Below are 22,337 nucleotides of genomic sequence, written 5' to 3'. Positions count from 1 at the left end.
GCACCCAGCCGGACCGTACTCCCCCATACAGTTAATACTGCACCCAGCCGGACCGTACTCCCCCATACAGGTAATACTGCACCCAGCCGGGCCATACTCTGCCCCATGGGTAAAAACAATAATGCTGTACCCAGCTCCCCAGTACATGTAATACGGTTTATACTGTACACCGCAGGACTCCTCACACAGCCGTACCCTCTGTACAAGAGTATACCTCTACTATTACCCCCCCCTCCACCTCCAGGACTCCTGAGGCCCAGCCCAGCTGTACCCTGAGGTATTTTGTCTATATATAACGCCCCCCCCCCCCCCCCCAGTTCTGGTATTTTCTGTCATTGCTCTGAATTGGCCTCTTTTCTCTCATCACAGAGCGGGCTCAGTGGAGCTCTCAGTTCCCAAGGAATTGTGGTCCCGGCATCCGCTATCCAGCAAGGAAATGTTGCCGTGGCGACAGTGGCCGGTATGCACAGAAACGATTGTCTTCCATATACATGTGTTGTCATCCTATGGTTCTCGTTCTCATGGTACCATGTCACCTTCTTTCCTCTAGGGGGTGCCGTATACCAGCCAGTGACAGTTGTCACCCCGCAGGGACAAGTGGTGGCCCAGGCCCTGTCCCCCGCCAACATCCGCATACAGAACTCCCAGGTGAGTCTCCTATTGTGTCCTCCCTGCAGTCACCCCCCCATTGTGTGTTTTCCCTCCCTCCCCCTGACTCCCCTCTCTCTCACAGTTACAGTTACAGCTTAGCCAAGATTTGGGCCTTTTACACTCAGATGACGGATCTGGGAAGAACAAGCGCGGAGTCCTCCCTAAACAAGCTACCAATGTCATGAGGTCCTGGCTCTTCCAGCACATCGGGGTGAGTCCTGGGGACACCCCCTCCTATCGGGGTTCACTAATTTATAGAGGTGTCTTTGTCATGATTTGTTTCTCTCCCATTGAGGGATACAGGAATTCAGGTACAGCCAGGTTATACTGCCACCTAGGGTCAGAAACAGCCAGGTTATACTGCCACCTAGGGTCAGAAACAGCCAGGTTATACTGCCACCTAGGGTCAGAAACAGCCAGGTTAAACTGCCACCTAGGGTCAGAAACAGCCAGGTTATACTGCCACCTAGGGTCAGAAACAGCCAGGTTATACCGCCACCTAGGGTCAGAAACAGCCAGGTTATACTGCCACCTAGGGTCAGAAACAGCCAGGTTATACTGCCACTTAGGGTCAGAAACAGCCAGGTTATACGGCCACCTAGGGTGAGAAACAGGCATGTTATACTGCCACCTAGGGTCAGAAACAGCCAGGTTATACTGCCACCTAGGGTCAGAAACAGCCAGGTTATACTGCCGCCTAGGGTCAGAAACAGCCAGGTTATACTGCCGCCTAGGGTCAGAAACAGCCAGGTTATACTGCCACCTAGGGTCAGAAACAGCCAGGTTATACTGCCACCTAGGGTCAGAAACAGCCAGGTTATACTGCCACCTAGGGTCAGAAACAGCCAGGTTATACTGCCGCCTAGGGTCAGAAACAGCCAGGTTATACTGCCGCCTAGGGTCAGAAACAGCCAGGTTATACTGCCACCTAGGGTCAGAAACAGCCAGGTTATACTGCCACCTAGGGTCAGAAACAGCCAGGTTATACTGCCGCCTAGGGTCAGGTACAGCCAGGTTATACTGCCACCTAGGGTCAGAAACAGCCAGGTTATACTGCCGCCTAGGGTCAGAAACAGCCAGGTTATACTGCCGCCTAGGGTCAGAAACAGCCAGGTTATACTGCCGCCTAGGGTCAGAAACAGCCAGGTTATACTGCCGCCTAGGGTCAGAAACAGCCAGGTTATACTGCCACCTAGGGTTAGAAACAGCCAGGTTATACTGCCGCCTAGGGTCAGGTACAGCCAGGTTATACTGCCACCTAGGGTCATAAACAGCCAGGTTATACTGCCACCTAGGGTGCAGGGTGAGCAAAGCGAGCGTCTTTTTCAGCTTTGTCCACGCCTATGGTGGAGGTCAGCCACACCTACTGACCTTTGACCTCTGAGAACACACCTCCTGATGTTTGTCCTAAGTCCACACCCTCTTCTGTGTCTCTACCGGCAATAGAGCAACCCTAACAATAACTATGTAATAACCCCAACTGTGACGGGAGTCACTTTGGTTGGGGGGGCCTGTGGAATCCAGCTTTCCTTAGAGAGGTTGGGAAATCCCTCTCTCTGCCCCCTAGGCCCCTCCTATGTGTAAGTCAGCCTGTGTCTATTAGGGGCACAGGGTGACCAAGGAAATGATGGACTTAATGGACACAGAATATGGTTTGGATTACTCAAATGGGACAGTAATAATTATCAACAATATATCTCAAGAACTATGAAGATTTAAGACCTATAGACTGTTGTAGACCGTTGCCATGAAGTCTGTAACTGACAGACAGACTGATACTGGGGTCTCTTCCCATTGTCTGTATAATAAGGTGTTCTGTGTTCATACTTAGGATAATGTGTAATTTTGTATTGTGTTTTAGCCTTGTTGCCGGCAGTCTGGTCTTCCAGTCTGGTGTAAGTGCGCTGAGTTAATTAGCATGTGAATGATAACCTTGTCTAGAAGAGATTAGCCATGAGTCAGCTGTACCTCGTTATCTGACCATTGTGTGATGTTTTGGGTAAATATTCGGGTCATTGTTCATGTAGTCAATATGGTGCAGCGCTATATGGTGCAGCGCTAAATATGCAGTCAATATTAAATACAGTAACTGCTAAATGTATACCGTACAAGCAGTTACTGTATTTAATGTATGCATATTTAGCGCTGCACCATATTGTGTATTTTTTATTCTCATTGGGTATTGATAGGTTTGACCTATTCCGGTGTTCAGCAGCTTTATATTCCGTTTTTGTTTGATCAGAGCGCTGAATAACTTTTTCCACTTATTGTTCATGTAGTGACTGACATACTTCTCAAGTGTATAAAAAGTCTGTTTCTTGTTCAATAAAGAGTTAGTTGTTTTCAGATCCATACAAGCTAAGTTCAGGCTAGTTTAGTATGGGGGGTGGCTGGAATCTCTATATATGTTCAGACTGGAGGAAGCCGTATACTGACGGAAGCCCACAAGTACAGTGTGGGTCGGCGCTTCGTTACATTGGTGGCAGTGGCGGGATGCTTCCTTCAGCCTGGGACATCCAAACCTCCACCGGGATCCAAGGTCCGGATAACAGAAGAGGAGAGGTACAGATATCAGCCGCCATGGAAGAGGAATTTGGAAGGAGGTTGTGAGAGATGCGGATACAGCACAGGGGACCAGTGTCAGAGAAGGTCCTGCTAGGATGGTTCTGCTTGGAACTCTGGAAGGAAACGCTAGCCCGTGAGCAGCGACACCAGGGAAAAATCCTCCCCTCCATCCAGGAAAAGTACTGGTTACAGTATGGATTGTGAGTGCTGGTTTTGAGAGATACAAGGAATGGAAAGCTGAGTTAAGAAGGCTTGTCCAAGAGGAGATACGATTGGACGAGAGGTACAAAGCTCTCTGCTGGTATGTATCCAGAGTGTGCCCATGGACAGCGGACGACAGCTCAACAGAAGGCTTTGGTTACGGCGGCCTGGGACTGTCATTAGAGAAGTGGTCAGAGGACCCTAACTTTGGGAGCGATTTGGAGTGGCGATTAGAGGAAATTATGGATTCCAGAGAAGAGATCCCGAACCCCTCAGAAGTGCTCTGGGCACTGGAAGATTTGGAATTTCTAGCCAATCAGGAATGGGAGCTGGAGATCGCATACAGACGGCTGCTAGACACTGCTCAGCTCCAGCCAGTGTTATCTGGAGAGGATATTTTAGGTCCCTCATCCCAGCAGCAGCCAACAGCACTGGGAGTGGAGACGGTCGGGCCCACTACCCAGCACCAGCCAGCGTTACTGGGAGAGGAGATTGTAGGTCCCTCATCCCAGCATCAGCCAACAGCACTGGGAGTGGAGACGGTCGGTCCTCCTACCCAGCACCAGCCAGTGTTACTGGGAGAGGAGATTGTAGGTCCCTCATCCCAGCATCAGCCAACAGCACTGGGAGTGGAGACGGTCGGTCCTCCTACCCAGCACCAGCCATTGTTACTGGGAGAGGAGATTGTAGGTCCCTCGTCCCAGTAGCAGCCAACAGCACTGGGAGTGGAGACGTTCGGTCCCACTACCCAGCACCAGCCATAGTTATGGGGAGAGGAGGTTGTAGGTCCCTCGTCCCAGCAGCAGCCAACAGCACTGGGAGTGAAGGCGGTCGGTCCCCCTACCCAGCTCCAGCCAGTGTTACCAGGAGAGGAGATTGTAGGTCCCTCGTCCCAGTAGCAGGCAACAGCACTGGGAGTGGAGACGGTCGGGCCAACTACCCAGCACCAGCCATCGTTACCGGGAGAGGAGATTGTAGGTCCCTCGTCCCAGCAGCAGCCAACAGCACTGGGAGTGAAGGCGGTCGGTCCCCCTACCCAGCTCCAGCCAGTGTTACCGGGAGAGGAGATTGTAGGTCCCTCGTCCCAGCAGCAGCCAACAGCACTGGGAGTGTAGACGGTCGGTCCCCCTACCCAGCACCACCCAGTGTTACTGGGAGAGGAGATTGTAGGTCCCTCATCCCAGCATCAGCCAACAGCACTGGGAGTGGAGACGGTCGGTCCCCCTACCCAGCACCACCCAGTGTAACTGGGAGAGGAGATTGTAGGTCCCTCATCCCAGCATCAGCCAACAGCACTGGGAGTGGAGACGGTCGGTCCTCCTACCCAGCACCAGCCAGCGTTACTGGGAGAAGAGATTGTAGGTCCCTCATCCCAGCATCAGCCAACAGCACTGGGAGTGGAGACGGTCGGTCCTCCTACCCAGCACCAGCCAGCGTTACTGGGAGAGGAGATTGTAGGTCCCTCATCCCAGCATCAGCCAACAGCACTGGGAGTGGAGACGGTCGGGCCCACTACCCAGCACCAGCCAGTGTTACCGGGAGAGGAGGTTGTAGGTCCCTCGTCCCAGCAGCAGCCAACAGCACTGGGAGTGAAGGCGGTCGGTCCCCCTACCCAGCACCAGCCAGTGTTACTGGGAGAGGAGATTGTAGGTCCCTCATCCCAGCATCAGCCAACAGCACTGGGAGTGGAGACGGTCGGTCCCCCTACCCAGCACCAGCCAGTGTTACTGGGAGAGGAGATTGTAGGTCCCTCGTCCCAGCAGCAGCCAACAGCACTGGGAGTGAAGGCGGTCGGTCCCCCTACCCAGCACCAGCCAGCGTTACTGGGAGAGGAGATTGTAGGTCCCTCTTCCCAGCAGCAGCCAACAGCACTGGGAGTGGAGACGGTCAGTCCCACTACCCAGCCCCAGCCATAGTTACCAGGAGAGGAGATTGTAGGTCCCTCGTCCCAGCAGCAGCCAACAGCACTGGGAGTGAAGGCGGTCGGTCCCCCTACCCAGCTCCAGCCAGTGTTACCAGGAGAGGAGATTGTAGGTCCCTCATCCCAGTAGCAGCCAACAGCACTGGGAGTGGAGACGGTCGGGCCAACTACCCAGCACCAGCCAGCGTTACTGGGAGAGGAGATTGTAGGTCCCTCATCCCAGCATCAGCCAACAGCACTGGGAGTGGAGACGGTCAATCCCTATCCCCAGCACCAGCAACGGATTACAGATTTACCTGACTTTTCATTGGAGGATCATATGGGTGATAAATCACCTGCCAAAGTGTTGGCACTGGACCCAAGTGCCACCAGCCCAGGAATTCCAGAGGCTGGGGATTTAATAGACTTTTCTGCTGAGGAAGAACAACCCAGTGAGCTTACAGCAGAAGAGCTGCATCCAGGCCTAGCGCTGCTGACCTCTGCCTACAACAATTGGTGACCCAGGAAGATGTGTGCAAGGCCACTGACTTTTCAGTTTACTTTCCTGCGGAACAAATGGCTTCAGGGCCTAACATCACTGAGCTCTGCCCAACACCAACAGCAGCTTCACTCTCCCCTATACCACTGACAGGAACATGGGATTTCCTGCCAGCAGCATCTGTAGAGTTACAAGAAACGTCTCCAGCTGAAGCGCTGATAACGGGACAGAGGGTCCAAGACCTCTGCCCCACACCTGCAGCAGTTTCCAGAGGACCAGGGTGAGAAGGTGGAGGTCACTCCCCAGCAACAGACGGTTGTCAAATGGGACAGTAATAATTATCAACAATATATCTCAAGAACTATGAAGATTTAATCCCACTTTACACTGTGAGACCTATAGACTGTTGTAGACCGTTGCCATTAAGTCTGTAACTGATGGACAGACTGATACTGGTGGTGTCTTCCCATTGTCCCATAATGTGTTCTATGTTTATACTTAGGATAATGTGTCATTTTGTATTTTGTTTTAGCCTTGTTGCCGGCAGTCTGGTCATACCAGCTGGTTTAAGTGTGCTGAGTTAATTAGCATGTTAATGATGACCTTGTCTAGATGGGATTAGCCATGAGTCAGCGGTACCTCGTTATATAACCATTGTGTGATGTTTTGGGTAAATATTCAGGTAATTGTTCATGAAGTGACTGACATACTTCTCCAGTGTATAAAAAGTCTGTTTCTTGTTCAATAAAGGAGTTAGTTGTTTTCAGATACATACAAGCTAAGTTCAGGCTAGTTTTGTATGGGGGGCGGCTGGAATCTGTATCTATGTTCCAAACTGAAGGAAGCCGTATACTGACGGAAGCCCACAAACACAGTGTGGGCCACGGTTCCGCTACACTAACTCTAACCCCTAACAATAACCCCTAACCCTAACCTGCCAGCTTAGCGGGGTGCTACTTCACCTATAGTGGCCTTTTCACCTCCCGCTGTCCCCCCTCATCAGCACCTAGTGACCTGTTCACCTCCCGCTGTCCCCTCTCATCAGCACCTCACCGCCCGCTGTCCCCCCTCATCATCACCTCCCGCTGTCCCTCCTTCATCAGCACCTAGTGGCCTGTTCACGCCTCCCACTGTCCCCCCCCCCCCCTCATCAGCAACTAGTGGCCTGTTCACCTCCTGCTGTCCCCCCCCTCATCAGCATCTAGGGGCCGTTTCACCTCCCGCTGTCCCCCCTCATCAGCACCTAGTGGTCTGTTCACCCCCCGCTGTCCCCCCCTCATCAGCACCTCACCTCCCGCTGTCCCATCCCCCTTCATCCGCACCTAGTGGCCTGTTCACCTCCCGCTGTCCCCCCTCATCAGCACCTAGTGGCCTGTTCACCCCCCGCTGTCCCCCCTCATCAGCACCTCACCTCCCGCTGTCCCATCCCCCTTCATCCGCACCTAGTGGCCTGTTCACCTCCCGCTGTCCCCCCTCATCAGCACCTAGTGGCCTGTTCACCTCCCGCTGTCCCCCCTCATCAGCACCTAGTGGCCTGTTCACCCCCCCGCTGTCCCCCCTCATCAGCATTTCACCTCTCGCTGTCCTCCCCCCCCTCATCTGCACATAGTGGCCTGATCACCTCCCACTGTCCCCCCTCATCAGCACCTAGTGGCCTGTTTACCCCTCCCACTGTCCCCCACTCATCCGCACCTAGTGGTCTGTTCACCTCCCACTGTCCCCCCTCATTAGCACCTCACCTCCCGCTGTCCCCCCTCATCAGCACCTCACCTCCCACTGTCCCCCCTCATCGGCACCGTACCTCACCTCCCGCTGTCCGCCGTTCATCAGCACCTAGTGGCCTGTTCACCTCCCGCTGTCCTCCCCACATCAGCACCTAGCGGCCTGTTCACCCTCCGCTGTCCCCCCTCATCAGCACCTCACCTCCCACTGTCCGCCCCCTCATCCGCACCTAGTGGCCTGTTCACCTCCCACTGTCCCCCCTCATCAGCACCTAGTGGCCTGTTCACCCCCCGCTTTCCCCCCTCATCAGCACCTAGTGACCTGTTCGCCTCCCACTTCCCCCCCCTCATCAGCACCTAGTGGCCTGTTCACCTCCCGCTGTTCTCCCTCATCAGCACCTAGTGGCCTGTTCACCTCCCGCTGTTCTCCCTCATCAGCACCTAGTGGCCTGTTCACCTCCCGCTGTTCCCCCCCTCATCAGCGCCTCACTTACATAGTTACATAGTTACATAGTTACATAGTTAGTGAGGCTGAAAAAAGACACAAGTCCATCCAGTTCAACCTATGATGTGTGTGTGTGTTTGCTTTTAACCGTACATTGTATACCCCTGTATGTTGTGGTCTTTAAGGTGTCCATCCAATAGTTTTTTGAAACTATCAAGGCTCCCCGCTGATACGACTGCTTGTGGAAGAGAATTCCACATCCTTACCGCTCTTACAGTGAAGAACCCCTTACGCACTTTAAGGTTAAACCGCCTTTCCTCTAGTTTTAGTGAGTGGCCACGTGTCTTATTGTATTTCCTTTCTCTGAATAGTTTGTTCCTTATGCTAGGGTCCCCAGTACGGTATTTGTACATTGATATCATATCCCCCCTCAATCGTCTCTTCTCCAGAGAGAATAGGTTCAGTGCTTGTAGTCTTTCCTCATAGCTGATGTCCTCCATTCCCCTAATTATTTTTGTTGCCCTTCTCTGGACTTTCTCCAGTTCCAGCACATCCTTCCTGAGGACCGGTGCCCAGAACTGGACAGCATACTCCAGATGTGGCCGGACCAGAGTCTTGTAGAGTGGAAGAATAATCTCTTTATTTCTGGAGTGAATCCCCTTTTTTATACAACCCAGTATTCTGTTGGCTTTGCTTGCAGCGGCTTGGCATTGCATGCCACTTCCAAGCCTGTTGTCTACCAGTACCCCCAGGTCCCTTTCCATCCTAGACTCACCCAGAGGTTCCCCCCCTAGTGAGTAGCTTGCTTTCTGGTTACTGGCCCCCACTTCCCGCTGTCCCCCCTCATCAGCACCTAGTGCCCAGGTTTGTGACTACCTGAGGCCTTGCCTTGCATTCTGGGCCTGGCTGTATCATTATTACGTGGGCACAACAAGTCTGCACATAGATACAGAGGGGGGCAGTCCCCCTGCTACAGGTAACACAGAGGGGGGCAGTTCCCCTGCTACAGGTAACACGGAGGGGGGAAGTTCCCCTGCTACAGGTAACACAAAGGGGTGCAGTTCCCCTGCTACAGGTATTTCGTAGGGACAGTTCCCCTGCTACAGGTAACACTTAGGGGTCAGTCCCGCCATTACAGGTAACACAGAGGGGGGCAGTCCCATCGCCACAGGTAACACAGAGGGGGGCAGTTTGGTCTCCTCAAGCAGTTCCCCTCTCTGGTGGGGTTTTTGGTCTCACGCAGGTCCCCTCTCTGGTGGGGTGTTTGGTTTAATGCAGCTCCCCTATCTGGTGGGGTGTTTGGTCTCATGCAGCTCCCCTATCTGTTGGGGTGTATGGTCTCATGCAGCTCCCCTATATGGTGGGTTGTTTGGTCTCATGCAGCTCCCCTATATGGTGGGGTGTATGGTCTCAAATAGCTTCCCCATCTGTTGGGTGTTTGGTCTCCTCATGAAGCTCCCCTATCTGGTGGGGTGTTTGGTCTACTCATGAAGCTCCCCTATCTGGTGGGGTGTTTGGTCTTCTCATGAAGCTCCCCTATCTGGTGGGGTGTTTGGTCTACTCATGAAGCTCCCCTATCTGGTGGGGTGTTTGGTCTTCTCATGAAGCTCTCCTATCTGGTGGGGTGTTTGGTCTATTCATGAAGCTCCCCTATCTGGTGGGCTGTTTGGTCTTCTCATGAAGCTCTCCTATCTGGTGGGGTGTTTGGTCTATTCATGAAGCTCCCCTATCTGGTGGAGTCTTTGGTCTCCTTATGCAGCTCCCCTATCTGGTGGGGTGTTTGGTCTTCTCATGAAGCTCCCCTATCTGGTGGGGTGTTTGGTCTTCTCATGAAGCTCCCCTATCTGGTGGGGTGTTTGGTCTATTCATAAAACTCCCCTATCTGGTGGGGTGTTTGGTCTTCTCATGCAGCTCCCCTATCTGGTGGGGTGTTTGGTCTTCTCATGCAGCTCCCCTATCTGTGGGGTGTTTGGTCTATTCATAAAACTCCCCTATCTGGTGGGGTGTTTGGTCTTCTCATGCAGCTCCCCAATCTGGTGGAGTCTTTGGTCTATTCATGAAGCTCCCCTATCTGGTGGAGTCTTTGGTCTCCTTATGCAGCTCCCCTATCTGGTGGGGTGTTTGGTCTTCTCATGAAGCTCCCCTATCTGGTGGGGTGTTTGGTCTTCTCATGAAGCTCCCCTATCTGGTGGGGTGTTTGGTCTATTCATAAAACTCCCCTATCTGGTGGGGTGTTTGGTCTTCTCATGCAGCTCCCCTATCTGGTGGGGTGTTTGGTCTTCTCATGCAGCTCCCCTATCTGTGGGGTGTTTGGTCTATTCATAAAACTCCCCTATCTGGTGGGGTGTTTGGTCTTCTCATGCAGCTCCCCAATCTGGTGGAGTCTTTGGTCTATTCATGAAGCTCCCCTATCTGGTGGAGTCTTTGGTCTCCTTATGCAGCTCCCCTATCTGGTGGGGTGTTTGGTCTCCTCATGAAGCTCCCCTATCTGGTGGAGTCTTTGGTCTCCTTATGCAGCTTCCCTATCTGGTGGGGTGTTTGACCTATTCATGAAGTTCCCCTATCTGGTGGGGTGTTTGGTCGTCTCATGCAGCTCCCCTATCTGGTGGGGTGTTTAATCTCCTCGTGCAGCTCCCCTATCTGGTGGGGTGCTTAATCTCCTTGTGCAGCTCCCCTATCTGGTGGGGTGCTTAATCTCCTCGTGCAGCTCCCCTATCTGGTGGGGTGTTTGGTCTCATACGGTCTCTTAACCCTCTTGTAGGCGGCAGTATAGCCCTACAGTATATGACCTCCAGTGTCCAACCCTCCTGTAGGTGGCAGTAAAGCCCAACAGTATATGACCTCCGGAGTCCAAACCTCCTGTAGACGGTAGTGTAGCCCAACAGTATGTTACACAAGTAAGTGTTCTCATCCTCTCCACCACAAACAATTCAGCCTCTTACCAAATCTCCATGATTGTAACAGAGATCATGGAGGGCTTGTGTGGTAGGTCACTGGGAGGGCAGCCCACCTCAGCCCTCCTCAGCCCACCTCAGCCCATCATATTCACCAGGTGGTCGATCCACACACACAGAGAACCACCAGCTCAAATGTTCCTCCAAGACATTAAAGAGGAGCAGGAGCCCACATCGTGTAAAACCGCAATATAGGTCACCTTCATTAGGCAACAGACAGGTACTTACAATGTCGGAACAGAGATTAACACAAATCCCTATGCTTCCAACAGTTGGCAGTCGTGATGACGTCACCTATTAAGCCCCACCCAACACATTTCATCACGAGAGAACATGGTCGGGATTGGAGCATACAATATGTGTATATATGAATATTTACTGTGTCAGCTGCCAAAGTGTTTGTATGTCTGTCCGTCCAGTCTTCTGATTTACACACAGCCAGACGGATGACACATGGATTACCTGATTCCCTAATTTTGCTTCCTGTCTCACCTCCTTGCCTCCTCATTGGACAGTGACTCTGCTCCTTCTCCAATGAGCAGAGAGCTGACCAATAAACCGATTGGCAGCGGTGTGTATCACAGGACTGGCCAGACTAAATTACAAGTCATTAATCTGGATTGAAGATGTGCAGAGGTGCGATGTGCCGTGTAGGATGAGATGGCCGTGTACAGTGAGATGTACCGTGTGATGTGCGATGTGCCATGTATGGTAAGATGTGCCGCGTACGGTGCGATGTGCCGTGTACAGTGCGATGTGCAGTGTAGGGTTGGATGTGCTGTGTACAGTGCGATGTGCCGTGTAGGGTTGGATGTGCAGTGTACGGTGAGATGTGCCTTACGATGTGCCGTGTACTGTGCGATGTTCCGTGCACAGTAAGATGTGCCATGTACGGTGAGATGTGCCTTGCGATGTCCCATGTAGGGTGAGATGTGCCGTGTACAGTGAGATGTGCCATGTACGGTGAGATGTGCCATGTACAGTGAGATGTGCCGTGTACGGTGCAGTGTGAGTCTGGAGGAGGCTGAGACGGATCTCCTCCAGACTCAACCGGCACCCCGACTGGATACCTCCGTTGATGGATGCTCCTAGCGCTTCTCGAGGGCTCCAAGCACTCCACCAGACACCATAACCACTTCAGACACCACGAATCGCCGCAGCTTGATTGGAGTCTTGCCGTCCCCCTACCCACCCTGGACCTATGACAAGGCTCCAGGTTCCAGTGGGTGATCCTCTCTTTCTCCAGCGAGTGCAGCAGGAACAAGAACAAGCTCTTACAAGAGCTTAGTGATTATTCAAGGGAGTATGAAGAGCATAGCAATCCCTTGTAGCAGATTCCCCCAAACATGGGTCGAGACTTCATGAAGGGGTAAAAACAGACTTTTATACACTTGAGAAGTATGTCAGTCACTACATGAACAATGAGCCGAATATTTACCCAAAACATCACACAATGGTGAGATAACGAGGTACAGCTGACTCATAGCTAATCTCATCTACAGTGCCTTGCAAAAGTATTCATTAACATGCTAATTAACTCAGCGCACTTAAACCAGACTGGAAGACCAGGCTGCCGGCAACAAGGCTAAAACAGAATACAAAATTACACATTTATTATAAGTATAAACACAGAGTAAATCAGCATAATTCCGATGTGTGGAAGACCGGTGGGTGATCTGATGGGAACATCTGCTAGGAGTCTGACTGTGTGAAGCCTTATTGGCAATAGGCAGCTAGGCCCAGAGTCCCGGAGTCTTCATATATTCTCTGAGATATATTGATGATAATTATTACTGTCCCATTTGAGTAATCCAAACCATATTCTGTATCCATGAAGTCCATCATTTCCTTGGTCACCCTGTGCCCCTAATAGACACAGGGGGACTTACACATAGGAGGGGCCTAGGGGGATGAGAGAGGAATTTCCCAACCTCTCTAAGGTAAGCTGTGTTCCACAGACCCCCCAACCAAAGACACTCCTGTCACAAGAGAGTTCTGCCTATAATCCTGCAGCTGCCTACATATTATATACCCTTTAGAGGAAGCCTGTACCTTGTACTTACCTGTCATCCTCCCTCCCTGCAGCACCCGTACCCCACAGAGGATGAGAAGAAGCAGATCGCGGCCCAGACAAATCTGACGTTACTACAAGTCAACAACTGGTGAGCGACTCCCTTCCTGCCTGTTATCCGAAACATTAAAGGGGGGGGCGGAACTCAGCGCTGGCAGTGGGGTGAGGGTAGAGCTCAGTGTTTTTAGTGGGGTGGGGGTAGAGCTCAGCGCTGGCAGTGGGGTGAGGGTAGAGCTCAGTGTTGGTAGTGGGGTGGGGGTAGAGCTCAGCGCTGGCAGTGGGGTGGGGGTAGAGCTCAGCGCTGGCAGTGGGGTGGGGGTAGAGCTCAGCGCTGGTAGTGGGGTGGGGTAGAGCTCAGCGTTGGTAGTGGGGTGGGGGTAGAGCTCAGCGTTGGTAGTGTGGTGGGGGTAGAGCTCAGCGTTGGTAGTGTGGTGGGGGTAGAGCTCAGCGCTGGCAGTGGGGTGGGGGTAGAGCTCAGTGTTGGTAGTGTGGTGGGGGTAGAGCTCAGTGTTGGTAGTGGGGTGGGGGTAGAGCTCAGCGCTGGCAGTGGGGTGGGGTCGAGCTCAATGTTGGTAGTGGGGTGGGGGTGGAGCTCAGCGTTGGTAGTGGAGTGGGGGTAGAGCTCAGCGCTGGCAGTGGGGTGGGGGTAGAGCTCAGCGTTGGTAGTGTGGTGGGGGTAGAGCTCAGCGTTGGTAGTGGGGTGGGGGTAGAGCTCAGTGTTGGTAGTGGGGTGGGGGTAGAGCTCAGCGCTGGCAGTGGGGTGGGGTCGAGCTCAATGTTGGTAGTGGGGTGGGGGTGGAGCTCAGCGTTGGTAGTGGAGTGGGGGTAGAGCTCAGCGCTGGCAGTGGGGTGGGGGTAGAGCTCAGCGTTGGTAGTGTGGTGGGGGTAGAGCTCAGCGCTGGCAGTGGGGTGGGGGTAGAGCTCAGTGCTAGCAGTGGGATGGGGTCGAGCTCAATGTTGGTAGTGGGGTGGGGGTGGAGCTCAGCGTTGGTAGTGGAGTGGGGGTAGAGCTCAGCGCTGGCAGTGGGGTGGGGTAGAGCTCAGCGCTGGCAGTGGGGTGGGGGTAGAGCTCAATGTTGGTAGTGGGGTGGGGGTAGAGCTCAGCGTTGGTAGTGGGGTGGGGGTAGAGCTCAGCGCTGGCAGTGGGGTGGGGTCGAGCTCAATGTTGGTAGTGGAGTGGGGGTAGAGCTCAGCGCTGGCAGTGGGGTGGGGTAGAGCTCAGCGCTGGCAGTGGGGTGGGGGTAGAGCTCAATGTTGGTAGTGGGGTGGGGGTAGAGCTCAGCGTTGGTAGTGGGGTGGGGGTAGAGCTCAGCGCTGGCAGTGGGGTAGGGTCGAGCTCAATGTTGGTAGTGGGGTGGGGGTAGAGCTCAGCGTTGGTAGTGGGGTGGGGGTGGAGCTCAGCGTTGGTAGTGGGGTGGGGGTGGAGCTCAGCGTTGGTAGTGGGGTGGGGGTGGAGCTCAGCGTTGGTAGTGGGGTGGGGGTAGAGCTCAGCGTTGGTAGTGGGGTGGGGGTAGAGCTCAGCGCTGGCAGTGGGTGGGGTAGTGTATGGCCTCTGCTCATTGATGTCCCTCCATTCCAGGTTTATAAATGCCAGACGCAGAATCCTCCAACCCATGCTGGACTCCAGCGCCACTGACACTCCGAAGACAAAGAAGAAGAGCGCCCAGAGCCGCCCCGTGCAGAGATTCTGGCCGGACTCCATAGCAGGCGGCATGTCACAGCATGGAGACCTGGGCGCCTCTGACGACGGTAAGATATGAGCGCTGTCATGGAGGACGAGGGAAACTGACCTACAAATAGAGTGTTTTTATTGGTCGGGAGGGACACTGACCCACAAATAGAGGGTTTTTATTGGTCGGGAGGGACACTGACCTACAAATAGAGTGTTTTTATTGGTCGGGAGGGACACTGACCCACAAATAGAGGGTTTTTATTGGTCTGGAGGGACACTGACCTACAAATAGAGGGTTTTTATTGGTCGGGAGGGACACTGACCTACAAATAGATTGTTTTTATTGGTTGGGAGGGACACTGACCTACAAATAGAGTGTTTTTATTGGTCGGGAGGGACACTGACCCACAAATAGAGGGTTTTTATTGGTCGGGAGGGACACTGACCTACAAATAGAGTGTTTTTATTGGTCGGGAGGGACACTGACCCACAAATAGAGGGTTTTTATTGGTCTGGAGGGACACTGACCTACAAATAGAGGGTTTTTATTGGTCGGGAGGGACACTGACCTACAAATAGATTGTTTTTATTGGTTGGGAGGGACACTGACCCACAAATAGATTGTTTTTATTGGTCGGGAGGGACACTGACCCACAAATAGAGGGTTTTTATTGGTCTGGAGGGACACTGACCTACAAATAGAGGGTTTTTATTGGTCGGGAGGGACACTGACCTACAAATAGATTGTTTTTATTGGTTGGGAGGGACACTGACCCACAAATAGAGTGTTTTTATTGGTCGGGAGGGACACTGACCCACAAATAGAGGGTTTTTATTGGTCGGGAGGGACACTGACCTACAAATAGATTGTTTTTATTGGTCGGGAGGGACACTGATCTACAAATAGAGGGTTTTTATTGGTCGGGAGGGACACTGACCCACAAATAGAGGGTTTTTATTGGTCGGGAGGGACACTGACCTACAAATAGATTGTTTTTATTGGTCGGGAGGGACACTGATCTACAAATAGAGGGTTTTTATTGGTCGGGAGGGACACTGACCCACAAATAGAGGGTTTTTATTGGTCGGGAGGGACACTGACCTACAAATAGATTGTTTTTATTGGTCGGGAGGGACACTGATCTACAAATAGAGGGTTTTTATTGGTCGGGAGGGACACTGACCCACAAATAGAGGGTTTATATTGGTCGGGAGGGACACTGATCTACAAATAGAGTGTTTTTATTGGTCAGTGAGGAAAATCTCCCCTTCTTTCCGGCCGGGTTTCTTTTAGCCTTGCACTCTCAGCCCCTCCTCCGTTCATGTCTTTCTACCTGCCTACATCACCACACAGATTACTGGATTTCCATGCAGATATTCCGGAGCACGGGGTCACCAGTCCATTACCTGTGGCAGAATGATCCAAAAGTTCTACTGTAACCTCTTTAAAGTCCCCAATTCAAAAGGGGACATCGGCTCCATCTTGGATCTCAAGGCCTTAAATCTCTTCATTCAGTCCTAGAAATTCTGCATTAAACCCAGCAGGTCTGTCAGCTTTTCCTCATCAAAGAGAACTTTTGGCTTCTGTGGACTTTAAGGACACGGACACCAACCTGCATGTCCCCATTTTTCCAGCACATCAGGGATCCCTTCACTTCGCTGTGGGTTCTCAGCACTTCCAGTTTTCCCTGCCATTCAGCTCATCTTCTGTACACCAAGGCACTGGGCGCTGTACTGGGCTTGCTGTGCTCCCATTGTGTGATATCTGGGTGACCTCTTGCTGTGCTCCCATTGTGTGATATCTGGGTGACCTCTTGCTGTGCTCCCATTGTGTGATATCTGGGGGACCTCTTGCTGTGCTCCCATTGTGTGATATCTGGGTGACCTCTTGCTGTGCTCCCATTGTGTGATATCTGGGTGACCTCTTGCTGTGCTCCCATTGTGTGATATCTGGGTGATCTCTTGCTGTGCTCCCATTGTGTGATATCTGGGTGACCTCTTGCTGTGCTCCCATTGTGTGATATCTGGGTGACCTCTTGCTGTGCTCCCATTGTGTGATATCTGGGTGATCTCTTGCTGTGCTCCCATTGTGTGATATCTGGGTGACCTCTTGCTGTGCTCCCATTGTGTGATATCTGGGTGATCTCTTGCTGTGCTCCCATTGTGTGATATCTGGGTGACCTCTTGCTGTGCTCCCATTGTGTGATATCTGGGTGACCTCTTGCTGTGCTCCCATTGTGTGATATCTGGGTGACCTCTTGCTGTGCTCCCATTGTGTGATATCTGGGTGATCTCTTGCTGTGCTCCCATTGTGTGATATCTGGGTGACCTCTTGCTGTGCTCCCATTGTGTGATATCTGGGGGACCTCTTGCTGTGCTCCCATTGTGTGATATCTGGGTGATCTCTTGCTGTGCTCCCATTGTGTGATATCTGGGTGGTCTCTTGCTGTGCTCCCATTGTGTGATATCTGGGTGACCTCTTGCTGTGCTCCCATTGTGTGATATCTGGGGGACCTCTTGCTGTGCTCCCATTGTGTGATATCTGGGGGACCTCTTTCCTGAGGGAGCAGTTGGCTGACAGTGCAGCTCCAACAGTCCAGACCTTACCAAGGTTCAGCTGGGCCTTCAACCTCCAGAACTCCTCCTGGAACTGACTAATTGCTTGAAATACCTGAATCTAATCCTAGAACACAACTCAAGCCAGAATTTTTCTTCCCCAGGAGAAACTTCAAACTCCCTTTTCCCAGAATTGGACACTTTAATCCAGGAGTCACCCAACTCTTTGTTTCTGCATGAGATTTCTGGGGCTGATGGAAGCCACTTTTCAGTTGATCCCATTTGTCCACTTTCACCTCAGACTCCTAGAACATCCTGTGGTCCAATCTGGCACTAAGAATCAGGTTGTCTCTGACCTAGTGGCTTAGAACTCTTGCACTGGAGCCAGAGAAATGCTTCCTTCTGATATTTCAGGAAGATCCTCATAGTTACATAGTTAGTCAGGTTGGAAAATGACACAAGTCCACCTAGTTCAACCAATGATGGATGCCAGCCTGTCAGGCTACGGGGGAGACCTGGCCACCCTGTCGGACATCAGTGGAATCTTTTCTCCAACATTCTGGAACTTCAGGTGATTTAGTTGGAGGGTCAGGATTGGTTGGAGGGTCAGGATCTAGTCAGCCAACACCACAGCAGTGGTGTACATCAACCTTCAGGAAGGTAACATTAAGTCTTGCAATGAAAAGAGAGGTAGAAAATATTCCACGTTTCATCCCTGTCTTATGTTTACATCTTAGGCATAAGACTCTGGTCCGGACACATCTGGAGTATGCTGTCCAGTTCTGGGCACCGGTCCTCAGGAAGGATGTGCTGGAACTGGAGAGAGTCCAGAGAAGGGCAACAAAAATATTTAGGGGAATGGAGGACATCAGCTATGAGGAAAGACTACAAGCACTGAACCTATTCTCTCTGGAGAAGAGACGACTGAGGGGGGATATGATATCAATGTACAAATACTGTACTGGTGACCCTAGCATAAGGAACAAACTATTCAGAGAAAGGGAATACAATAAGACACGTGGCCACTCACAAAAACTAGAGGAAAGGCGGTTTAACCTTAAAGTACGTAAGGGGTTCTTCACTGTAAGAGCGGTAAGGATGTGGAATTCTCTTCCACAAGCAGTCGTATCAGCAGGGAGCATTGATAGTTTCAAAAAACTATTATATGGGCACCTTAGAGACCACAACAGGGGTATACAATGTACAACATACAGGGGGTATACAATGTACAACATACAGGGGTATACAATGTACAACATACAGAGGTATACAATGTACAACATACAGGGGTATACAATGTACAACATACAGGGGTATGCAATGTACAACATACAGGGGTATGCAATGTACAACATACAGGGGTATGCAATGCACAACATACAGGGGTATACAATGTACAACATACAGGGGTATACAATGTACAACATACAGGGGTATACAATGTACAACATACAGGGGGTATACAATGGACAACATACAGGGGTATACAATGTACAACATACAGGGGGTATACAATGTACAACATACAGGGGTATACAATGTACAACATACAGGGGGTATACAATGTACAACATACAGGGGGTATACAATGTACAACATACAGGGGGTATACAATGTACAACATACAGGGGTATACAATGTACAACATACAGGGGTATACAATGTACAACATACAGGGGTATACAATGTACAACATACAGGGGGTATACAATGTACAACATACAGGGGGTATACAATGTACAACATACAGGGGGTATACAATGTACAACATACAGGGGTTATACAATGTACAACATACAGGGGGTTATACAATGTACAACATACAGGGGTATACAATGTACAACATACAGGGGGTATACAATGTACAACATACAGGGGGTATACAATGTACAACATACAGGGGGTATACAATGTACAACATACAGGGGGTATACAATGTACAACATACAGGGGGTATACAATGGACAACATACAGGGGGTATACAATGTACAACATACAGGGGGTATACAATGTACAACATACAGGGGGTATACAATGTACGGTTAACAGCAAACACACACACACATCATAGGTTGAACTGGATGGACTGATGTCTTTTTTCAACCTCACTAACTATGTAACTATGTAAGGCATGGGCAATTGGTAGGAAGACTACCTCAGCTGGCAGAGCTTAGATCCAGGGAGCATAGTCCCTACACCCAAAGGTGTTCCAGAACCTTTGCTGGATGTGGACCTTCTGGCCTCCAGGTTCAACAACAATCTGGACAGGTTTATCGCCAGGTACAGGATTCCTTTTATAGAAGCATTGTATGCCCTGGGGGCGCTGTTGGTTCAATATAGCCTGATCTCCGGCTTTCCTCCCTTGAAAGTCTTATCTGCACCACTATATTGGGATGGGGGACATTCCAGTGATTCCTATAGCTCTTGATTGGGTCAGGTGGAGGTATTACACCAACCCCAGCCACCTTACGGCAGGCGCTCTGAGCTCTTCCAGAGTATCCAGATATTTGGCCCAGGGACTGTTTACATCCCTGCTTCATGGTTGTTGGCTTGAACAGGTCCTGAGGGACAGGGCCATTGGTGAATCAGTGATTTCCATAATGCTAAAGGCTAGGAAGTCTACTTCTCACACAGTTTACCATCATACCTGGTCAGGTACAAGGCAAAATCATGGGCCAAAATCATAGCCTTTCAACAGATGGGCCGGGAGCGGCAGTTGGCCCAGAGTACCATCCAGGGTCAGATCGTGGCACCTACATTCTTGTTCCAAAGACCTTTGTACCTGGTGTGTCTCATATGGCTCCTGCTGTGCGATCCCCAGTGACTCGATTGGACTTGAATTCTGTTCTCTTGGCACTTTCACCCTTGGAACCAATCAGGAATATTCTCCTTTCCACTCTCATTCATGAGGTTCCCTTTTTGCCATCACCTCAGCGAGGAAAGTGTCTGAACTGATGGCTTATTCTGTAAGGAACCCTTTTCTCTTACGTCCTCCGACAGTCGCCGCCGCTTCATAATCTTCACTATTGGGGTATTGACCTTTGCTCCGTAGGAGTAGCTAGGCAACAAGATTTGTTAATATAAAAGCTTTTAGCATATCACACCCCTAGGGGGCGGTCCCCTCAGTCAATACCTCCCTGCTTCCTGCATTCTCAACTCAGTTTCTAATGCCTAGCTTAGGAGTAGCTGGCTGATCCTGTGCTGGGGCTCTCAGTCTCAGCTTTCTATCCTCTTTTTTGATCTTATTTTGAGTATTTTTCTCTTTCTTTTACTTAGCTGTTCTTTTTCTCAGCATTAGTTTAGTTTCTTCGGATGAAGATGATCATGCGGAGCTGGGTCTCGGACTGGCCACCCTGGATCCCAGGGCTCAGGACCAGGGGTTCCCTAGCCTGCCATCGAGCGTTCAGCTCAGGTTTCCCTGGCATATTGAACGACCCATCCCTGTTCGCTGCAGGGATGCTGCCTGTGAGGTGGCTACCTCACCGGACGCCATTTGTGGTTTCGCACCGCAATTCCACTGCGTCCTGGCTGCGACACTCCCTGTCCTCAGTACAGCAGTTTGGTCGCTGGAGAAGGCTCCCCACGCCATCCGGACGGGTAAGTAAATTTCTATGTGGGGACCTGTCTGTTTGGGTGTCAGTCTGTGACTGTGTGACCCTGCATGTCTGTATATGTGCTGAGCTCCCTGTCATATTCCTGTGTGGAATAGCTGCCTTTTCTGTGGGCTACGGGGGGGGGGGGGGTTCTCCCGCTCTGCTATGTGTGCTGTGTGGGCAGACTGGGGTTAGACATGCTGTGCGGCGGCCGCTATTGCGGTCCGCCATTTTGTGGTGTCCGGCCCTGGGTGAGTAGGGCGCGGTGTTTTGGCGCCAAACGCCGCCATTTTTGATGGCGATCGATGTACAGCCACATGTCGGCGCCATTTTGTCATTGCCCAAAAATGCCTCAGCCGAGCGGCCATGTTTGTGTAGCCTACATAGGCTTTATAAGGCGGTCAGTCATTGCATCACTTCCTTTTGCTCTGGGACAGCAATCGGTGGCAGCAGCCTGTGTGGCCTCTCCAGGTTTTTACTTCTCCTTATCCTGTATTTCCCTGCTCAGTGTCCTTATCCCTGTGGGGGTCAGTACATACAGTAGTGTGCGGTGGGCTACGCTCGCCGCGGTCTTAAAGGGACAGTACTCCTTTTTCCATTTCTTGCTGGGGCATGGATTCTCAGGATTGCAAGTTTCCTCCCACCTTGGTGGGGGGCCAAGGGGCTGCTGCATCCCCCGAGGGGGCTGATCTGGCTGCTATTGTGGCGAACTTGGCTTCTCAGGTGCAGATGCTAATGGCTGATCGATCCGCAAAACGGCCCAGATTGTCTATTTCCTCTGATTCAGAGGGCGATGGGGCTGCTATGGCTGGAGTGCCCTTCTCAGGGTCTCGTTCATCTCTGGACCTTGGGGGGTCTGAGGGGGAGGCTGAGGTAGAAGGGGTTGATAATTCTCCCCCTGGCTCGCCTGAAGAGCTTGCACTCATGGATGAGTTGGTTACTTCTATCAAAGAAACACTGCATTTGCAGGATGAACCATGTCCTCCTGCTTTGCTGTCCTCTTATGGGACACAAAGGAAGCGCAAAGCAGCGCAGGTTTTTCCCTGCCCTGCGGAATTTCAGCGCGCTTTTGATGAGCAATGGCGCAATTTAAAGAAGCCTTTTGCTGTGCCGAGTAGGTTCAAGCTGCGTTATCCATTTACACCGGCTACTGATGAGCGTTGGTGTGTGCCGCCTCAGGTGGATCACGCGGTGGCGATTTTGAATAAATCTACTGCGATCCCTGCTGAGGATACCCCGGTGTTCGGGGACCCTGCGGACAGGAGATTGGAGTCTCTTGCCCGTCATGCTTATACGGTTGCCGGTTCTATGCTGAAGCCTATTTTTGCTTCCATTTTGGCAGCCCAGGCTATTGCGGATTGGACGCAGGTGCTCAGGCGCACCCTGGTGGCTGACTCTGCTCCGCCGACAACATTGGCTATGGTGGATCAAATTCATCAGGGTGTCATGTATTTGTGTGATGCAGACTTGGATTTAGTCCCTTTGGCTGCACGCCTTTCTAGTGTGGT

General features: G+C 51.6%; 1 protein-coding gene across 2 annotated transcripts in view; it reads left to right on the top strand.

Moving 5' to 3' along the window:
• The window catches only part of PKNOX1 (PBX/knotted 1 homeobox 1), a 61,090-nt gene that overhangs the window by 30,837 nt on the left and 7,916 nt on the right, over nt 1-22,337 (top strand). Inside the window, exons 5-9 of one of the 2 annotated variants that reach the window (XM_082244952.1) lie at nt 370-460; nt 551-648; nt 734-862; nt 13,022-13,098; nt 14,587-14,756. In XM_082244952.1, coding sequence (XP_082101078.1) covers nt 370-460; nt 551-648; nt 734-862; nt 13,022-13,098; nt 14,587-14,756 — 565 coding nt within the window. Of the gene's footprint in view, nt 1-369; nt 649-733; nt 863-13,021; nt 13,099-14,586; nt 14,757-22,337 lie in introns of both variants that reach the window. The other variant, XM_082244951.1, reaches the window with a different exon arrangement.

The sequence above is a fragment of the Pelophylax lessonae genome (genome assembly GCF_965119305.1).
Source record: "Pelophylax lessonae genome assembly, chromosome: 2".
Lineage (NCBI taxonomy): Eukaryota > Metazoa > Chordata > Amphibia > Anura > Ranidae > Pelophylax > Pelophylax lessonae.
This window is presented reverse-complemented; position numbering and strand designations above follow the sequence as displayed.